The sequence below is a fragment of the Python bivittatus genome, unplaced genomic scaffold (assembly GCF_059951505.1).
Source record: "Python bivittatus isolate LINGU-HERP-01145 unplaced genomic scaffold, Pbiv_v1 ctg000840_np1212, whole genome shotgun sequence".
Taxonomy (NCBI): domain Eukaryota; kingdom Metazoa; phylum Chordata; class Lepidosauria; order Squamata; family Pythonidae; genus Python; species Python bivittatus.
The window spans coordinates 12,890,881-12,913,266 of record NW_028277113.1 but is presented as its reverse complement, the minus strand read 5'-3'; the positions used below and the strand labels follow the sequence as shown (position 1 = coordinate 12,913,266).

Genomic DNA, 22,386 nt, shown 5'->3' with positions numbered 1-22,386 from the left:
GGTATGGAGAGGTAGTGAATTGTATTGGTGTAAACTACTTTTAACTATGTATCCCCTTCTTGTTCAGATCCCTTCAATTCCTTTGGAATTGTCATTACAATTGTCATCTTACTTGATTACTTACTTGATTACAAATTGTATGGGACTCAGCAGTGTAATGGGGCTGAAAAAAATGGAAATGCAATTTTAGGCCACATTAACAGTGGTTTCTGAATAAAATCTGCACCAGTTGTCCTGTTCTGGGCACCAGACTAAGTAGAGCAAAATGGAACAAATTTGAAGAAATGCGATAAGGGTGGTCAGGGGACAAGAAATTAATTAGATGAAAAGACTTTAAAGGAACTTTAACCTTGAGCAAAGACACTGGTGTGGTGAGGAATATGGTAACATTTTTTAAGTATTTGAAAAGATGTTACCCAGAAGAAAATAAAATACTCTTCATTGCCTCAGTGTGCAACACACAGACTAAAGAGTTTAGGTTATATGAAGGCAGATTCTGATTTAATGTTAGGGGGAAAAAAACTTGCTACTAGAAAGAGCAGTTTGACAATTACTCAGAGGGCTGATGGGTCCCCCTACATTGAATGTAAATCTGAGGAGCCATCTGTCAGGGATTCCTGTAAATAGAAGTATTGACTAGAGTAGTAAATTTGACTCAATGGCCAAAAGGTTTCTGCACCCCAATCCAAGAGCACACACGTGCTCTGAACACCTTTACTTATAGCAGAGTTAAGTGGTAGTTGAAGGAAGGTAGCACCATGGAAGAATATCTACCAAACAGGCATTCCACCAAAATATTACACCCCGAGTCAGGGATGCCCAGCTAGATGGCAGCACTTGGATGATGTCAAAAAGCTAACCGTAAACACCACTGGTTAGCAGTTGACTGAGAGACCATCAGGAAAGAACTGAGCTATAGACTAGACAGGAAGCTGGAGAAAAACATCTTGGAAGTAGACAGTGGCCAAGCTGTTGTCAAAAAAACTACAATCATATGTTCATGAAATCACTAGGAGGGTCTGTTTGGAAATGCAGTTCATTATGTGATGCAGATAAATCCTTCTTTATGTTTACCCAACTATAGTTTTCCTAGTGCTTTATGGCAAATACAGGATTCTGAATGAACAGTCCATAGCACAGAGATGGGCAACTTCTAGCTCTTTACATCTTGCTGGACTGCAGTTCTCACCATACTTTGCCAGTAGGCTTCATGCCTATGATAGCTGGTGTGTGTGTGTGTTTGGCTTTGTCAATCAGTGTCCATGGCTGTTGCTGGAGAATGATTAAAGAACCAATGTGAAGCACAAAATAAACAAGCCAGAAATATGTCTGGCTCTGTTTGGTTTCATTATGCTTAAAACAGCCCAAACACATCAAAGCAAAGGTTGAGATGCACAAACTGGTTCCACAGAATGATTGCCAAGAAAAGCAGAACTTTATCAAAGCACTTACAGGGCCAATTATAGATAAGGACGAGAATGAGGAAGCTGCCTCATTGCAAGTCCAGCTATTGAGTCATCTAGCTCAGTATTTCTGATACTGACAATGGCTCTCCAAGGTTCAGAGAGAATTACCTGTAAACCTTGCCTGAAAATAACATAACTTTTTCCATGTGATCACATAGTCTCTCCCCAACACTTGAAGTTCAGACTGTTTCCATGTTAAATGTTTTCTTATAATCCTGACAAACACACACACACACACACACAAGTACAAGTACAGGGGGTCCTTGTTTAACCATCACTCATTCAGTGACTGTTCAAACTTACAACAGCGCTGAATGAGTGGTAGTTACGATCAGTCCTTGGAGTTCTGTCCATTGCAGTGTCCCCACTGTCACGTGATCATGATCTGGGCACTTGGCGCCCAGCTAACGATTACGATGTCACAGTGAGCCATGGTCATGTGATTGTGATTTCCAACAATCCCTGCCGGCTTCCCACAAGCAAAGTCAATGGGGAAGCCAACAGGAAGTTGGAAGTCACAGTCACGTGAGTTCCTTGCTTAATGACCCACAAGTCCTCGCTTAACAATGTAAACTGGGACTGCCAGAATTGCCATCGCTAACCAGCATGGACACATGACATTGTGCTTTACGACTGTGTCAGTGATGGCAATTCTGGTCCCAACTGCCGTCATTGACTGAGGTCTACTTGTAATAATCCAAGACCTGTGAAAAATAGTAGTACCTCACTTAATAGAATAAAGAAAGGTAAGTAACTGCATTATCATTTCAGATTTTATGTTTGCTTAATTTATTTTTGAGTATCAGGACAATTCCTCTTCTTCAGTTAATAATGTGAAATCATACAGCAATTGCACTGACTACAGAAGAACTTGGAAGAAGATACAGATGAGTTCACTTTGGAGAAAAGCATGCTATTTTGGGAAGCAATCAGTTCACAGAAGCCGATGTTAAGAAACCCTGTTTGCTGGATAAAGTAACTATGAAAAGGAGGAAAAGTTCCACACCCGACATTTGTTTTTCAGCCACCCATACTGGTCCCAGGAAGGGAAGGCAGTGAGACCTGATTTCTCTTTTTATGAATGCATCATATTCTTACCTAACTTGTCTCTGCATTCAAAATCATGTATTGGGGGGCGGGGGGGGGCGGGAACTGATTTGCATTTTTAAAATGTCACAATGCTACTCTTAAATATATAAATGGATGAGTATTTTTATACCAGTTGAAAATAAGCACAATGTAAAAATGATTTGTTTGTGTATGTAATATTTGTCTGAGTTGACTTCACTCCCATGGAAATGGAGGGGATTCCTGTATATTACAGCATCTAGATAAGAGCAAGGATGTTTATATAGATGCCCATAATAATTCCCATATTTTAAAAAAGTTTGCTTGTTTGCTTCCTAGGCTTATATGCTGCTCTAATCAACAACTGACTCTAGGTGGCTTACAAACCTTGCTCAGTAAGAAAATTTTAAAATACTGGTGTCCTTGTTTAACGACCAGCAACTGTTCAAAGTTATGACAGTGCTGAATGAGTGGTACTTATGACTGGTCCTCAAAGTTCCATCTGTCCTAGCAACCTCAGGGTCATGTGATCGCGATCTGGGCACTTGGCAACTGGCTCACACAACAGTTGCAGCGTCCCTTGGTCACGTGATCACAATTTACACCTTTTCCTGCTGGCTTCCCCCAAGCACAGTCAATGGGGAAGCCAGCAGGGAAGGTTGCAAGTTGGTCCAGTAAGTCGCTTGCACTCTCCCCTCTCGGCAACAGCCACCCCCAGTCCCGCCGCACTTGCGCTGCACAGGTCACCCACACTCTCTCTCTCTCTCCTGGCAGCAGCCTTCCCCAGCCCCACCATGCTTGTCCCATGCCTCCCTGGCCAACCCCACACCCTCCCTCGCCCAGCAGCAGGCATTTACCTGCCTGCCAGCCTGCTTGCAAACCACCAGGACTCTCTTAACGACCTGCGATCCTTGCTTAATGATGACAGTGGGGAGGGCTGGGGTTGCCATTGCTAAGCAATGCAGTCATTTGACATGCTTTATGACCGCATGGTTTAGCAATGGAAATTCCGGTCCCAATTACCATTGTTAAGCAAGGACTACCTGTAGTACAATAGCCATAATAACAAAACAAAAATGACACTCCCAAAAATAGAACTAAAACCTTAGCACTGAGAAGGGATCCATTCTATCCTTCAGACCCCAAGATCTGAAGTGTCATAAAACAAAGTAAGACATTTTTTTTCTGGGTATGAACCAATTCACATCTGGTATAAAAATGCATGATTACGGTAGCTGGAGTGTGAAACTCCGAAGGACCACCAGATAGAAGTACAAAATTAGCTTCTGTACCTCTTTGCTGCCAGCCAATGGCCCTCCGAACCTTTGCAGCTCAACCACAGCAGGCCTAAATGGATTTGCACAATGGCACTATTGTTACACCTGCTATGGAAGTGCCATTATTCAGAAATGTAGCATTTTTACTTCAGATAAATTGCTGCATCTCATGTGAGATCTCAAATACAAGGCTACATAAAAAGTAACATGTTTATTTTGGAAAGAGATGCACAGTAAAACAAACGTTTAGGTCCACTGAAATCACCATTTTTGCAGGATGATGTTTGCAGTGCAACGCACTCATATAGCACAATCTCAAGCAACATGTATTTGTATGGTCCTGCACATACAAAAATGCAGATTCGCTATTTCCATCTCCAAGCAAGATATCCTTTTACACTGAATTTTGCATTTTCAATATGTGCAAGATTCAAAGGAGACTGAAATCTGGGGGCCTAAATGGTACACTGTAGGCAACTCTACTTAATTTCTTAGTTACTGAACTCATTGCATTAGAATGAAAAACATACATTCACTTTTCCTTTGAATTAAATCATTTTACTCAGTAGCTTAAAAGTGACAAGAGGTTTTGCTTTTAGTTTAATGTAATTTAACTTCATCTGTGTGACAGATGTGTCTTAATCCAGTGAAGAGCAAGCCTGGTGTGTGGCATTTCCCCTTCACTTACATTTACTAAACTCGCGTTATCCCCTTTACTTAGTATTACTTAGTAGCTCTCGATGCTTGATTCTGAGGTGAAGCTAGGCTATTGAGGGGGACAAACAAGGGCACGGGCTCCTCCTACTTCTAAAGTGGGAATGTTGAAGGCTCTCGCCTCCACACGTTGGCTGGAAAAAAACCTGGGCCATTTTAATGATTCAGTCCTGCCCATTGTTGGGCATCTCTTTTGAAGCCTTTGCACAGCCCTTCTTCACATATACTTGATTTGAACCATTAGTGATGTACAACTCCATTAAGGCTCTGAAACTATTTGGATGTCTAGGTAGAACTGAATTCTGGAGTACACTGACCTCTTAGCTTAGAGCAACTCTGAACATTGTTCAGTGATTCATAATTGGCATGCATGTTTGATGATGTAACCCAGAGTATGACTACAGTAATCTACGAAGCTGTTCATAATACAAAGCAGTACAATTACTGATAAGAACTTAACGAAGTGATCTCTGAATATTCAGTGATCTCACTCACTGCTTGCATTATTTTCTCCAATTGAATGGGCAAACACTTGTGAAAAAAAATCCTATAAAGCCAGTTCTAGCACACACCTACTTCCCTTGATTACTCAGGACCCAGCAGGCATTCTTTATTTAGAGGCATAGCTTGCAGTGTACCTGAACATGTCCATGCTGTTTCCTTAGCAACAGTATGGAAATGACTGGCTAGTGTGGTGCTGTGGTTTAAACTAGGACCAGGGAATCCCAGGTTTGTGGCCACCCTCAGTCCTGGGAGCTTCCTGGGTGACTCTGACCCAGTCGCTCTCTCAGCCCAACCTACTTTGCTGCACTGTGGTGGGGAAAAATTGGAGAAGGGAGCATTATGTACATTGCCTTTAGATCCAGAAAAATATGGGCTATAAATCTAAAAAGTAAATGTTGATTAAGTAGATAATTGCATTCTCTGGGGATACTGCACTGTTCGACTCCTCACTCGTCTAAAGCTTTAGAATCCTCAAGAATTACTTCCCACATAATTTCTTGCTGTAGACAGAGAGCCTCTGGAAGATGCAAAACACCCGCATAGCACTGTGAATGCTGGGATTCTTTGAACAATCAAATGCTATTGGAAAAAGCAGCCACTCAAGGCTACATTTGGTCACTTAGAGTACAAATCCTGCAGGCCACAAAGGACGGAGCTACATTTTACATTTCAAAGTCCTGTAACAGCTCAGGCTAGAAGTATACCGAAATGTGAAATTTACCAAAGTGTACCAAAATGTGGGGGAGGAGGGAGGGATCCCAAACCAGAACACATTTATTATTGGACATAAAGATTTTTATCATAGGCAATAAACGTATACAAATATTATGTATTTCATCAATACTTTCCGGTACATTACTGTAAGGAATTTGCTAACAGCAAGGAAGAGAAGCAATATTTAGAATTTGTGTTCTCTATACCTATTTTAGACTGTAAGGAATTAAGGACAAAACCTTTTATACCTTTGCTTAAGTAACACTGTAAATTTCTGTACAAATAATAGCTTATGTCTATTTTTCCACTTCAAAAGTATCTATTAGAATATTGCTTGAAATAATAAAGCTCAGTTTCTTTTTTCTCTTTTATGCAAGAACAATGCATTGGCTTTCCTCTATTTTTATAAGAATGTCCAGAGTAATCAGGCAGACCCATTTACATAAAAATAAACACACTTGCTGTCTTCCCCCCCCCCCCTCACAAGCAGAGAGTTTATTTATGGACTAGTTAATAGATATGAAGTATCTATTATGAATATACATGTGAAGCATATATAAAATGTCAAAGAACTCTTCAACATCATCTTACTCAAGTCCACAAATTTGTATGCACAGCACGGAAATGAATGCTGTTGAATGACCATCTTCACACCGCTAAACGGTCACATGGTCTGTACAACTCATTGTTAAAAAGATGGGTTGACTGTAGGTTATAATGGAGAATCACACAAGGCAGCAAAAAGAAGGTGGTTTGTTTAAAATAAATATGTAGGGCTTTGGTCTTAAGCTGATTAAAAAAAAATGTAATCTGAGCCCTTTCTTGCCGTACAACTATAAGCTGCAAATGTGCTGCAGTTGTTCAAGCGTGAAGAGATTAGTCATTTGGAAACTGAATTGTATTATTCTATTTTTTTTCCCTGGCCTTAGAGACAGTACAAGTAAGGTTACAGCAGAGACTGATGTCACCACGTGTCACCAAAGGAAAGCGTTTATACTTTTATATCTCCATTCCAGAATCTAAGATTTGAAGATTTAATCCAGTGGGTTTTCTGTATGCTTTTAAAAGTTGCTTTTGCTGCAGAAGAGGAATTTAAGAAATACAGTCTGGGGAAAATCTTAAAAATTTACAAGAATTTGTAAATAATAAACCACAGTTTAAAAAGACTTCAAAAGCTGGGGAAAAAAAATTCCTGGGGAGAGATGAAAGAACACTGGATGAAGAAAAAGGACAACACATTGCAGTGCTTTTAAGAGGTGTTAAGAAATATTAGTTTTATTTTAACCAGTTCACAGCTGAATATTTATTCTATAAAAACTTTACAGATTGTACAGTTTATATATAGTTCAAACTACTAGAACAACAAAAATTAGGTCCCACAGATGCAAAAATACTGTACCAACCCAAGGTAAAAGCTGATTTACACACTGTACATCTTTCCGCTAGGATGAGGTGGTCAGGCTCCGAGTATAAAGTTTCAAACTGTACAAAAATAAGGTTTAAATTTTCCCCATTCTTCATACATTCAGTAAGATTGCAAGTGCAGATATCTAAGTCCTAATAGATATCTGGAGTTGGAATCATCATACACTCCCAACAGGAATGCAAAATAGGTCTATTTACACAGGGCACTCTTGTACACCAGACTGTACTGTCTATTATGCACCCTGACCCAGAAATGGCAACCTCTGAAGGGAAACCAGAATTTCACCAGCACATTGCCCTTCTGGATGCAGTCCCAAGCGCACAAAAGGGCACTGTGTGTTTGATGGGAAGATGGAGGGGTTGCCTCCAACACCTGATGGGGTGTTGGGAGGCTGCGGATGGTCTTCCTGCATCAAGTATACTCTGTCAAATAGATGAGTAATACCTCTAAGTACCCACTTCAGTTAACAGCACTACTCCTGTTCTCTGGAGGGGAACCTCATCCATTGCATTGCAAAATGCCTACAGCCTGTTGCTGCATGGAGAGATCTCTGGATCAGGGTCATAGGGTATAATTAAGATTAAAAGCACTGACAAAAGACCATAAACAAGTAAGAAAAGGTAGCTTGAAAAAGGAATAATTAATAGTGTGCCACACAAATTTTAACTTATTAAATAAAATATATTCTACAGGAAGCTAAAGATGAACATAATATATATATTTTTGGTGTATTTCTTTAAACAAGCAAACAGAACAAAAAATGTATATAGTTTTCTCACCCAGCAATAGAAGCAATTATGTAGTAAAATAATTAAAAAACCCTAAATTTTTATAAAACCACTAAGACTAAACTATTATTTAACCCATAGTATATATGGTATTTCAGTGATTCACTAATACTGCAAAACAAAACTTTTTTTTTTTTTTTTGACAAGAAACTGGCATCTTCATGCTATTTGAGTAAGAACTGGGCACATTCCCCAAAACAAGAAGGGCTGAGTGTTTGTATAGTGTAAATCCTGAGCATACCTGGGGATTTGTGGGAGGAGGGGGGCGTTTTCTTATAGGGTCATTTTTCTTAAAAAATATTTGTTTTTTAGAATACATCATTATTTGAGGTATTTTTTAACCTTTCTCAGAATTCAAGGCAACGCCTCTTCTTAACTGACTTTTTGGGCAGTGAAAGTAAGGGCCGGCCAATACCCGTTTTAACTCTGGACTCTAGTGAAAAAATAGCTCATTGCTTCAGGACTTTCCTGCCACATACAAAATAATGCAACATTTCATTTTATTCACCATTTTCTTCTGATACAGTACTAGCCAATGATAACAAAGTAGAAGACAAAAGTTTGGTAGTGCACTCCATTATATATTTTAGTTCATGTATATAAAGAAATATAATATATATATATATATATATTTATATATATATATATGGAGAAAGAAACATTTGTTCAATGCTTAACATACAGTACTTCTTTTAAAAACCCTTGACCATAAAACCATGTTCCTCTACCTTTTAGCCCACATTTTCGGAGCCTTAGGTATATTTTATTTTAATTTCAGTTAGGGTATTGATGAAATCCAGATGTCCAAGTAAATACAATCCAGTGTCAATACACATCTCTTCAAAATTCATCAATCTTCTTCTGCAAGTATTTTAACATTGAGTCCATCCCTTGAGCAGAACCCCAAATTTTCTTTAAAACTTCACACTCCTTATCATTGGCTTGTTCCAAGTCCACCTTCATAATACTACGAACTAAACCTTTGGATTCTTCAAGTACCTACATTAAATTAAAAAAAGCATAAGCATGGAATTATTTAATACTAAACATAAGTTTTGATCATAAAGAATGGTCAGAGGGAGAACATGTGAATGCAGACTATTGATGTATGTGCACTGCAACATTAGGGATGGCAGGCAACTGAGAGTCACAGGTGGGGGACAAGTTCTTCTTTCTCTTTTAAAAATGAGCCATTAACTTTTCTCCATAAGAATGAATGGCAGCCACTTCTCTATAAATAAGGGATATAACAGAGTAGATACAGGGAGACATTTCATATAAGGATGGAAAAATCAGTCTACTTCTACTGTTTCTACTATTGATTCATAGATATATCTGTTCTATCCTATCTCCACATCAATTCTTTTTTTAAAAAGGTGCACAAAGTATTTAAAACGTTTCGGAACATTTATTTTAGCAATATAAATTTCTAAATTTATTTATTCTTAAAGTACGAATTCCTAAAGCTATTTTGCCTTGTGTTTTGCATTTTATATACTTTTTGGTTCCTTTGATCTAGGAACGTAATTGCAAATTCAGAGAAGTACCAAATTAAAAAAACAAAACAAAACAAAACAAAAACAAAAAAACCAAACCAAACCAGTGTATTCTAATCTGCCCTTCAATCTGGGCAAAGTCTTGAGCAAATAACTGAATCATAGACCTGAAAACTGGAATACTTCACAAATCTAAATACTTGCACATTTGCAAAGAATAGAGTCAAAATACTATCAATACTAACACATTCAGTTTGCAATTAACTGTTTTGGGGTGGTGCCTTCAAGTCAGTGCTGACTCACGGCAACTACCTGGACAAGTCCCTGCAGTTTTCTTGGCAAGGTTTTTTGGAAGTGGTTTGCCACTGCCTACTTCTTAGGGCTGAGGAGAGTGACTGGTCCAAGATCACCTAGCTGGCTTTGTGCCTAAGGCGGGAGTAGAAGTCACAGTCTCCCAATTTTTAGCCTGGTGCCTTAACCCCTACACCAAACTGGCTCTCTCTGCAATTAACTATTATTGCAAAATCTTTTTCAAAAGCTCCATTCCTGAGAAGGTATTTTTGTTAACTAAATTAAGAATATCACATTTGTTTCTGTAAAATGCTATTATGTTCCTTTCAGCCCATTTTTCTATCCTATGAAGACCATTCTGAATAAATCTCTGCCTTCTATATTAGTTATCTTACCCAATTTTGTATCATCTGCAAATTTGATAAGCATTCCCTTAAACTCTTTTTTTGTGTTATTAATTTTTTTAAAAATTGAATAACATGCATATAGACATAGATGAGTTCTAGTGACCACATTTGTAAAGCCAGGAGAGGAATTCCTCCTTCTCCAATGTGGCCCAGATTAGAGAATCAAGTCCTCTACATTCACCTGTTGGGACTCTGAACGGAAAGTCAGGAAAAGACTTGCAAATACTCTTCTGGAAAACACTGGGATAAACAACTTTTGAAAATACAGGCTGCCTAAACAGCCAAGAAAGGAAAAACAGACCCCCCGCCCCCCAAAAAAAGACATATCATCAACTTTAAATTTCGCCTTCCCTTCAGCAATGCTTTATTTTTCCATGCTAGATTATTGAAGTTCTTCCTGTCTTCAATCAACTTTATTTGGATAAAACTAATTTGTATTAAAATTAGTACTAGCTGTGGTAGATTAACAAAAAACCCAACTTTTTTTGGCAGAAAAAGTATGCATTATAAATGCTTTGCTTCATACAATTAGCAACAGTATGAATTCGTAGTATAAATTGAACTGGGCAACAGGAATGGAAACAATACTAGTCAAATAAAAGTCAAAGTGGCACTAACTGACAGGCTGGCTATATTTTGAAAGGACATATATTTATAAGCACAGCTCTTTAGACATGCTAAAATTAAGATGTCAACAATTTTCAGTGCCTTCAATAGCAATTTCACAAATAAACCTTTAAATAATAAACATTAATGGCTGTTGTGGGTCTTCCGGGCTGTGTGGCCGTGGTCTTGAAGTCTTGTTTCCTAACGTGGCCCAAGACCACGGCCACACAGCCCGGAAGACCCACAACAGCCATCGTATGCCGGCCGCGAAAGCCTTCGACAATACAATAAACATTAAGGCTGCAATCCAGTGGTCTCAGAGGCCATCTTCCAGTCTGCCCTTCAAAAGTAAAAGAGAGATTTCCCACTCAGAGGAAGAAAAGAAGGGAAGGCGTGTAGAAGGAAGCCAGAAAGACAATGGTTCCACTGGTTCAACAGCCTTCCTGGCCCCCAGAAAGTCACCAAACTAGTAGCTGATCTATTCCAGACTTGGAACTGGTGCAAATCAAATAAATTCCTTTGGTTTCAAGGGAAGAGAATGTAAATCCACGGATAAAGAAAACAAATGAAAAAGTCTGTTTCCTCTCTTCTATTCGTGCAGGCAGTTTTTGAATTTATTGCAAGTTCTGATTTGCTGCATGAAATAGGATTTTCTTATTAGTGCCCTTCACTGAATTTTTCTTCCCTTATCAAATATCTCAGTTCAACTACTTTGGGCTAATGAAAAAGCAAAACAAAAACTTTTTAGAGATTTATGTAGTACACATCAAGATAATATGGAATAATTTTATTTTAGCTTTGTTTACTAAATGTTAAATGAAAGAAATGTAAACAGATCTTCATGATTTAGGGCAGCATGAAGTGTTCCAGAACACTATCTTATTCAACAATTTTCCGGAACAGCAAAAGGCATTATATTGCCACTTGAATGGATCCTGGATGAATTCTGTCATCTGAATTCTGATGCTAAGTTGCACTTTTTGCACATCTGAAGTGCTATTTCAACATGTTGCTCTCCCTTGTGGTTTGATTGCATCTATGTTCCCCCATATCAGTGCTCTATTACACAATTCCTTTGATTACAGATAAATGTGGAAAGGGCTGTTAAGGATAAAAATGAACAGACATTTAATGTATAAGTAGTATATATCCAGTTTAGCATACAATTGACTTTTACATATTTTCCTGAAATTAACATTTTAAAACCACAAGGCACAGACAGTAAAGTGCAGATATTATCTCAGAAAGATAAACTGCCTCAATCCCTCTAATAGGCTGTGGTGGGACTGCAATTAACATAGATGTTGTGCTAAAAATGTGTATGTGCATGCATAGACATGCAAATCGGTTTTAACTGCTGCAAGAAATCTTAGTCAAGAAACATTAACATCCCCAACTGTAATTAAGGCTGGGGTGAATATAAGAGCTGCGATGTGGAAGCTAGTATTTGCCATCCTTCATTGAAGCTACCCAGCTGTCTTTGGTTTGGTTATATAAGCATCTTTTGCTAATAATAATGGGTACTAAAGCAAGACTAGACGTTAAACAGGTTAAAGCTGGAATCCATACTCTACTGCAAATCTCACCACTGTACACACTGTGGAACTATTCCAGAAAGGCCATCCAAATAGATTTGCAGAATACAGTTGAAAGCACACTTAAAATACTTTCAATGGACTGCAAAATGCTTACTGGTCCCACTTCTAGACTGGTCTGCACTACTAGAATGCAGGTGGATGAGCGCATCATATCTAATGCAGCAACAACGAATTGTTTTATAATGGTGATTGGGTTTCAGCATATTACAAATTTTACCCTCTGCATAAGCAGGATAATTAAATGCAAACATATTCTTTATTTGGTAAGTAAGCATTATACAGGAAGAAATTCTAAATTAAACAGCGTATATACAGAGTAATGCGGTGGAACTAAGCTGTTCAGGTATCAAGGCAAGAGACAGTTCTCATGCCTCTTCCTATCCATGGTTTTGAATCAGATATTCATACTAGTACAGTCAAAACAACTGAGGTTTTTTTAGAGTGCATTCTTATTTTAAACACTTAAAATCAATTTTCTAGATTTATGCATTAAACAACAAATTATGAGCTGCATTACAGTTACTGATAATGCCCTACTGGATATTGGGAACCTATTTACAGAATTCATACACAAGTCATTTCCTTCTCTCTGTGAAATCTTACAACCTGCATTCGAGTGTCTTTTTCATGCAAGGTAAAAGGAGAGAGAATAAGGTGGCAGCTTTTTGATTCAGAGTTAACTGGGATGGTTGGTGGAAATCCTATCTGCCCATGTATATCCAGAATGGTGAAAGTCCTTTCCATAATTTTGGAGGGCAAGGTCAAAATGGATTTAGGCTAAATTTACTCTGTGAACTGGTAATTTAATCATTATAACAGTCTGAGTATTAAAATTTCATTGAAAGAAGCAAGCAACTTACAACTGAATTGCATGTGACAAGTTCCTTAATTCGAACCATAACTTCCTGTGTGAATGTTCCCGGCCAGAATACTTGAGACACCAGTCCTTTTGAACATGCTTCTTGTGCAGTCAGCTTCCTTCCACTAAATAACATTTCATTTGCCTGAGAAAGATAGAAATTATTTGTAAGTTGTAATAAGGTATAAAAATATTCTGAATATAAATATTATGGCTTATAAAAATGCTTCTACTTGGAACAATTAACTAAATTACATTACTTTTTGTTTATGTACTCAACTGAAACAAACCAAAATACTGAAAACAACACAATAATTCAGTGTCAAACTCTAGCCCTACATAAATTACGGCATTTAATTGAATTTCAGTGTGTTTATGATCCAAGGCATACACTGTAGTTCTATCAACTAATTAAAGAATTGCCAATGATTGCTCATCTTAACTGACTGTTTTTTTTAAAAAAAATCTATGGCCAAAATGTTGAATCTAGATCCTTACATGATATAAAGAAAAAAACTAGTTAGTATTAAAAGAAAAGACCACCTTTATATTCCTTATTGCAAAAAACAGAACAAACCATAGCAAAGTATGTCATTAACTCTAAAGTCAACAATTTTAATTGCCTTGACTTGATTGCTGAAGCTTTTAGCAATATATCTTGAAGGAAGTTGACAGGGCTTGGTATAGAGAAACTTTGTAGGGGAAGCAGATTATGAAATCAGGACATGGCAATCTACAGACCACATGTAAGTTCTGTCAGTCATTTTTGTGACCTTTGGAGTCTCTTCCCCAACTATGCCACCAAATGGCCTTTGGACTGCCACCAAAAAATCTCAAAAATATTAATAAAACTCCTTACTGTTTTTAGATGGAAAATAAGATAAAACAAATAAAATAGTTGTGTGAGGTCTAACATAAGTACAAGCTTTCTTCCAATGTAAGTTGATCATGTGGGAGTCCAAACCAAAACATAAACAAGGAAGCTATTTGACACTGTTGTAGCTCACCTATGCAAAAAAGACATCTATTTTATATACCTTTATAAATAAGGCACAGAAATATGCACAAACCAGCATCTCTTCTTTAGAAATAAATAATTCCCTTATCAATTTTCAAGCCATTTCTTATATTGATGAATTTAAAGAACAGTTTGTGTGGGTGTTAGTTTATGACCAATTTCAATTCACCAACTACACTGAGGGAAGTTACAAGGTTTTTAAGGTATCAAAATTGGTACCAAGCCTCTGTAGAACTTCAGGTTCCCTTGATTCTGCAATACCAAAAAATGGGGGGGGGGGATGCTTTTGGAACTTGTCATGGGCCACACCTTTTGCATACTTTATTAGTCATGATCTGAACATTTTTATTCCACTACATTTCGTAAGGAAGAAATGTTCATTTTTACCAAATAAACAGCACATACAGAACAGTTGATGTGGGGGGGAGCATTTTCAAAAACATGTCTACAAAGTGCTGTTAAAGAAAGATAGCATTAGTTTCACATTTCCTAATGCAACAGAATGTGTATAATAGAACTGGACCTGAGTGCCAAATTTTCAAAAATTTTCACTATGCACCCTTATATTAGAAACATCTACTTTTCCATCACTGGTTGCTCTACTGTTATAGACCCTCTGAAATAACTATTAAAAACAATTGTCCTGTTAATAGGAAGTAACATAGGGCAGTGCAAGCAGATTAGACTATCCGTTTAGTCCACAAAAGTCCAGCTTCACATAGTACATACAGTGGGGCAAAAAAGTATTTAGTCAGCCACCAATTGTGCAAGTTCTCCCACTTAAAAAGATGAGAGAGGCCTGTAATTTTCATCATAGGTATACTTCAACTATGAGAGACAAAATGGGGAAAAAAATCCAGAAAATCACATTGTCTGATTTTTAAAGAATTTATTTGCAAATCATGGTGGAAAATAAGTATTTGGTCACCTACAAACAAGCAAGATGTCTGGCTCTCACAGACCTGTAACTACTTCTTTAAGAGGCTCCTCTATCCTCCACTCATTACCTGTAGTAATGGCACCTGTTTGACCTTGTTATCAGTATAAAAGACACCTGTTCAGAACCTCAAACAGTTACACTTCAAACTCCACTATGGCCAAGACCAAAGAGCTGTCGAAGGACACCAGAAACAAAATTGTAGACCTGCACCAGGCTCGGAAGACTGAATCTGCAATAGGCAAGCAGCTTGGTGTGAAGAAATCAACTGTGGGAGCAATAATTAGAAAATGGAAGACATACAAGACCACTGATAATCTCCCTTGATCTGGGGCTCCATGCAAGATCTCACCCCCTGGGGTCAAAATGATCACAAGAACGGTGAGCAAAAATCCCAGAACCACACGGGGGGACCTAGTGAATGACCTGCAGAGAGCTGGGACCAAAGTAACAAAGGCTACCATCAGTAACACACTATGCCGCCAGGAACACAAATCCTGCAGTGCCAGATGTGTCCCCCTGCTTAAGCCAGTACATGTCCGGGCCTGTCTGAAGTTTGCTAGAGAGCATTTGGATGATCCAGAAGAGGATTGGGAGAATGTCATATGGTCAGATGAAACCAAAGTAGAATGTTTTGGTCTAAACTCAACTCATTGTGTTTGGAGGAGAGAGAATGCTGAGTTGCATCCAAAGAACACCATACCTACTGTGAAGCATGGGGGTGGAAACATCATGCTTTGGGGCTGTTTTTTCTGCAAAGGAACCAGGACGACTGATCAGTGTAAAGGAAAGAATGAATGGGGCCATGTATCGTGAGATTTTGAGTGAACACCTCCTTCCATCAGCAAGGGCATTGAAGATGAAACGTGGCTGGGTCTTTCAGCATGACAATGATCCCAAACACACCGCCCAGGCAACAAAGGAGTGGCTTTGTAAGAAGCATTTCAAGGTCCTGGAGTGGCCTAGCCAGTCTCCAGATCTCAACCCCATGGAAAACCTTTGGAGGGAGTTGAAAGTCCGTGTTGCCCAGCGACAGCCCCAGAACATCACTGCTCTAGAGGAGATCTGCATGGAGGAATGGGCCAAAATACCAGCAACAGTGTGTGAAAACCTTGTGAAGACTTACAGAAAACGTTTGACCTCTGTCACTGCCAACAAAGGATATATAACAAAGTATTGAGATGAACTTTTGATATTGACCAAATACTTATTTTCCACCATGATTTGCAAATAAATTATTTAAAAATCAGACAATGTGATTTTCTGGATTTTTTCCCCCATTTTGTCTCTCATAGTTGAGGTATACCTATGATGAAAATTACAGGCCTCTCTCATCTTTTTAAGTGGGAGAACTTGCACAATTGGTGGCTGACTAAATACTTTTTTGCCCCACTGTAGTCACTTATACTATCTGACACATCAGGAAACTTTCATACAAATGATGTATTTTTAGTTCAGCCTGTACAGATGCACTTGAGAAACCTATGATTTGCTTCTCACTGGGATATCCAGCTGCCTACCCAATTTTATTTCACCTTCTAAGGCATAGTGGGTTCTAATGGGCTACAATATTTTGAGATAAATACATTACAACTGAAAGACTATTAATTTGTATAGATTTAAAGAATGTCCAATGACTCCAGCTACTTTATATTCTAAAAAAGCTAGAACAATAATATAAATAAGAAAGGGATGCGTGTCCAGAAAAAGAAAAACCATACAAACAGAACAAAATCTTACAGGGGCTCATCAACCACTCTACTCAAGGCTTGGGGAAACAGCTTGGTTTTCAATGCCTTCTAGAATATCATTAGGCTCGGGGCCATACTGATCTCCTTAGAATTGAAGCTGAAGTTTGGCATCACCAAACCTATTTTATTATGAAGCACATAATCAACTCAGCTTTATTAACACTTCAAAGTGTTTTCTTCAGGGTTTTGGCAAAACCACTCTCAAAGCTGCTATGGTCCTTTGAGCAAAAGACAGACTAAAAGTTGAAAGAAAGCTCATAGGTATTAGCTTTCCTGCAACATTTGCATGACTCCAGAAAAAGGCATGACTGCTTTAATGAGTTGCAGACAGGTGTTGTATTTTTATGCTTCCCCATGTTCTGAAGCATCTTTTCCAAATTAAATCCAACATCTCTTCTTCGGCCCTGTAAAAACAGCTCTTAACTCAACTTACATACATATACTGTACATATACACATACATACACAGACACTGTCAGGATCTGCGCAAGCTAGAAATCAAAGCTTAATTAAATGTAGACTAGTGATGCATAGTTGACAGGGTTAAATGTTAGAATGGTTAATTGGAGGCCCGCTTGCTTGTTCCTGCCATCAAAGTTAGGAGAGAAGGGGGAGGAAGATGCCCAAGCCAGGTGCTACCGTTATCTTGGCAGAGGTGCCAACAAGGTCAAGCAACCGTGAGACCAGGAGAAAGGCGTGAGGAATTTCAAGCGGGAAAAGAGAGTGGAGGGGGGAAGGGGGTTAAAAGGAAAGCTTTTGCCTGGGAATGGCTAGACTCAACAATCTATAGAAGCTGTATACTACTCTCAATAAAGAAATCTTTAATGGAACTAATTCGAGTCCAGAGGATTTACGGAACTTGGGAAATGAGTGTGTGGACTCTGACAGACACACACACACACACACCACTGAAAATGTTTTCCTGAATGTGCAAACTCAACAGCACAAAAGCACATGGCTATACTTTAGGAGCCAGAAACATTTTCATCCTGAAGAGTCACTGGTTTCTCCCAAAATATTTTCTCTGTACAGGAGGAGTCAAAATGTGACATTTTTGAAGAAGAAAAGAATTTTCTATGCTTGGTTCAAGCTTCACCACTTTAGGGATACTAATGCATCCAAGTGTGTCAATTTGGAGGGATACATATGAGATTTCTTTATATGTCACAAACAAACATTTTGAGAGGAATTATGTCAAATCTATTATACTGAAAAATATAGGGACATTAAACATTATAAATACATAGAATACATATTTATTTTACAGATTACTTACAGACGCCAGGCCCATTATTCTTGGGAATGTGAGGGATGAACATCCATCAGGACTTTGCCCAAATGTTGTATATGGAGTCTGAAACCAAGCCTTCTCATTAGCCCAAACAACATCACACAGAGGTAATATAGATGCTCCAAGTCCAATAGCTGGGCCATTTACTGCAACAATGATGGGCTTTTTAAACTGAATGAAAGTATTTACAAAATTCCTGAAATGAAGTAAGTACACAGTTACAGCTCATATTTTAGCAATAATATACTTGAGTCAAATCCATTTCAAAATTGAAACTATTCTAGTAATTATTGCTCATAAAGATTTCTTTGAAAATGTGATAGGCACAACCACATTTTCCTATAAAAGTATAACACAAGATACAGTAACAGCACTCTTTTATTGGAGAAGAACCAGAGGAAGGATTGAATTATCAAGTTTAATTATCAAGGCTCTAAAGTAGAAAGTGGATAACGATTTTTGTAGCCAACAAGTTTTGCCATGAAGTAGTCTTTTTCTATTATTAAAACAGCATTCTCTATGAATTTGTTAGGATGATCAAAATAGGGGTGCAATCACAAAACTGACCTACACAAGAAGCAAATTAATATATTTTTTTAAAAAAAGAAAATGCTATGGCTCTAAAACAAGCTGTACTTCTAGAACGAAATAGCTTGCTAAAATATGTTTTACACTGAGCATAAATAGTAAGAAATAAAGCAAGTGACTTGTCGTTTTTTGTATTTCACTATTAAAAAACAAAACATATAAAAACACTTGAACAAGGAGCACAAAATTGTTTCATGTTTTTTCATCAACAAGCTTGTTTTCAACACTGATTTTTGTTTTAGATATAAAGATCTGGTTTTGATACAGTCATTTGTTAACAAAGTTTCTCACATTTGGCACTAATAATACATAGTGGCTTGTTACAAACCATCCATCCAAATTTCCTTTCCAAGAAAGTGGAAGAGTAAGGCTGAGAAAGCAAAGCATTAGACCCTCAATGTGTGAATAGGAGGGTCAATGCTTTGCTTTCTTTTACCTTTTAACATAACATATGGTTTCCAAACTTTCAGTCCATATAGCCTTTGCCTACTGGGTAATCTGGTTTCCTATGAGACTTTTACAAAAGCTGGAAATTGAATCTATTCAATAAGATTCTTCTGAATTTAAAAACTGCCTTGGAAGCATGTTGTTTAAGCATACTTAACCTAAAGGATCTGTAACTCTTCCCAGTTTGAAAGTAGACACCCTTTACAAATCTCCAAAGTAATAAATATTCTGATTTAAACCATTTACTGGCTGTGAAAAAAAGATCCAAGTATCATTGGAACAGCAGTTTTGATGTCACAAATAGCTGAGTATTTGATTATTTGATTAAATGGCTGTTTTAGCTCATGATTTGTTAAGCACAATTAGAACAATAATTTTACAAACCTAATTGCATCTGCCATCTTAGTACTTTCCCTTTTTCTATCATCTGTCAAACGTCGAATAAAATAAATGAAATCAAGGCCACAACAGAAAACACTGCCAACTGCGCTAAGAAGTACAAGTTTACTGTCATCAACTGCTGCTGTGTTCAGCGCACTCTGGACTTCTTTCATTACCTGGAATGAGATGTATGAAACACATGAAAAAAGGATATAGAATATTGCTTTTGAAAAGCTTTTCATTCACCAAGTATTTCTGTAATGTGAACAGCAGGTGGCATATATATCTAATTCAGCAAAATCTAAATTTAGGACAAAGTCTAAAACTTAATTTTTTTTTTTAATAAAAAACAAATAACAATAGAAAAATGTTTTAAAAATGTGAGCATTACTAGTATGAACTTGTGTATAGAATTAAGTTTTACCAAGTTCAGTGGGATTTATTCTCAAGAGATAAGACTGACGTTTATGAATACCTAAATTCACTATAAAATTAGACCGAAAACCTTAATTCTTCATAAATATGGTAGTTTACAAATTACCAAAATACAGAAAAATGGTATGTAGGCAACACCAATAAATAGTTTAAGGTAAGTTGAAGTTTCATATTTGCATCCCTGTCAAATAGCTTTTAATTTCCATTAACCTGAATGCTTAAATATATAGAACTTTAGGCTTGGAAACTAATATAATTGTTAGTAATAATGAAATAATGTCCTGTGGCACTCTTTATAACTTTATCTTCTATAAACTCCCATCTTATGACCTTTGCTACATTTTCTTATCCTCTTCATAAATCTCACCAATTCACATTTTCTTTGCTGCCCTTTCTTTCCTGAAAATGTATGGGAGACCACCATGGAACATAGGAAGATGCCTTATACTGAATCCACCAAGCTCTACAGTGGTGAAACAGAGTGACAGCGACCTATGAGGTTGGAGGCAGAATTGTTTCTTCAGGGCCTTCCTGGACTTTCCTGTAAGACACAAGTTCTACAATGGGGCAACTCTGATCTCTCCCTATCATCATTCTAATTTTCCTGAAAAGGAATCTCCACCCTTACCCCCAACACTAAACTCTATACCCGCATTTACTAATGTTTTGCCATTGATGTGCTGGTTAACTTTTAATTTCTATAGGAAGTTCTTGGGATAGCAGGAATTTCTCCCCCCCTCTCCCCAGGCTAAAAAGCAGAAGTAATCAAACAGCTCTAACCTCTGGATTTAATGAATTGTTCTCTGATGACTTGGTGGATAATAAAATATGTGTGAATCCATCTTGTTTTCTGACAACAATGTCTCTGTATCGGTAAGCACTTTCAGTTTGCCGCACACTGAATCGTAGCCTTTTATCAAAAGGCTGGTCTCTCCTTTCATCAATAAATCTTCGTTTGTTGGCCGCTACTCCTGTTACTGATGTCTGTATGTTGGTACCATTGGTTGCCAAAGCTTCTATAAAGGTAGATGTTCCTGTGAAAAGGGTTACAGTATTTTTAGACATCAGCTTTATTCATGAAGCACAACAAATTCTTATTATCATGGAAAACATGGTAATACCAAAATACTATAGCAAAGCATAACAGGAGTAAATACTGGCTGCCTTAATGAAAGCCTATAAAAAAAGTGTAATATCTGAAATGCAATTGCTTCAGGGCCTACAGAATATGTATGTGTGTGGGGAGGAGGTGATTAAATCTCCATGGATAACAGGGGGAATATTAAAAGACAGATAATCAACACTGAATTCTTAGAAAAATCTTTATTTCATTGCCGATATGGCAAAATGTAAAAAAGTACATGTATGCACACACAAAAAATGTAAAAAAGTACATATGTGTACACACTTGATTATGTGCCATGAAATCAGTGTTAACTCTTAGTGATCTGTCGCCAACCTGGTCCTTCAGGTCTCCCAATGGTGCACCCATCTCTACTGTAATCAAGTCCATATACCTTGTTACCGGTTGTCCTCTTCTACCTTTCCCAACATTATGGTCGTCTCAAGGGAATTGGGTCTTTACATGTGTTCAAAATATGATAATTTGAATCTGGTCATTTCTGTCTCAAGTGACAACTCTACATTAATTTGTTTTATGATCCATTTGTTGGTTTTCTTGACTATCCATATTATTCTCAGGAGTCTTTTCCAACACCAAAGTTCAAAAGCATCAGTAATATTTCCATCCTGCTTCTTCAACTTTCACATTCATAGAGAGTCAGTGAAAAACCACTGCTTGCCCTGTTTTGATCTTTAAGGACAGACACACCACAATAACTGAATATCTTTTCCAAGGCCTTCATAGCTATCCTGCCAAGTGCTAGTCTGTGGCATATTTCTTGACTGTTGGTACCTTTACTGTTGATAGTCAATCCTAAAAGGCAGAAGCTATTCACCACTGTCTTCACTCTTCACTGTCTTCATTCTTCACTGTCAATTCTAAGGCTGTTTGCTGTACCGGCTATCCATAGTTTGGTCTTGTAGTTCTTTTTTTTTCACTGTGCTCCTTGATTTTCATTACTAGAGCAAGCAGATGATTTGCATTTTCAGCTTTCAGCATAATGCCATCAACATAGAACAGGTTCTTGATGTTTCTTTCTCCAATTTTAAGACTAGGCTGCTGTTCCAGCTCAGCCTTCCTCAGTATATATTCAGCATAGAGGTTGAATAAATACTGAAAAAATATAAGCCTTGTCTCACTCCTATGCCAACCTGCAGTCAGTCTGTTTCACTGTGTTCCATCTGGACTGTGGCTTGCTGTTC

The 22,386-nt window shown here is 37.7% G+C and overlaps 1 protein-coding gene across 1 annotated transcript in view; it reads right to left on the bottom strand.

The window, feature by feature from the left end:
• Positions 1-6,281: 6,281 nt before the first annotated feature.
• The window catches only part of CDYL (chromodomain Y like), a 103,186-nt gene continuing 87,081 nt past the window's right edge, over positions 6,282-22,386 (bottom strand). The window contains exons 3-7 of the mRNA XM_088130645.1: positions 20,842-21,095; positions 19,630-19,802; positions 18,196-18,406; positions 13,216-13,359; positions 6,282-8,956 (exon numbers count right to left, since the gene is read on the bottom strand). Coding sequence (XP_087986771.1) covers positions 8,798-8,956; positions 13,216-13,359; positions 18,196-18,406; positions 19,630-19,802; positions 20,842-21,095 — 941 coding nt within the window. The 3' untranslated portion in view covers positions 6,282-8,797. The remainder of the gene's footprint in view (positions 8,957-13,215; positions 13,360-18,195; positions 18,407-19,629; positions 19,803-20,841; positions 21,096-22,386) is intronic.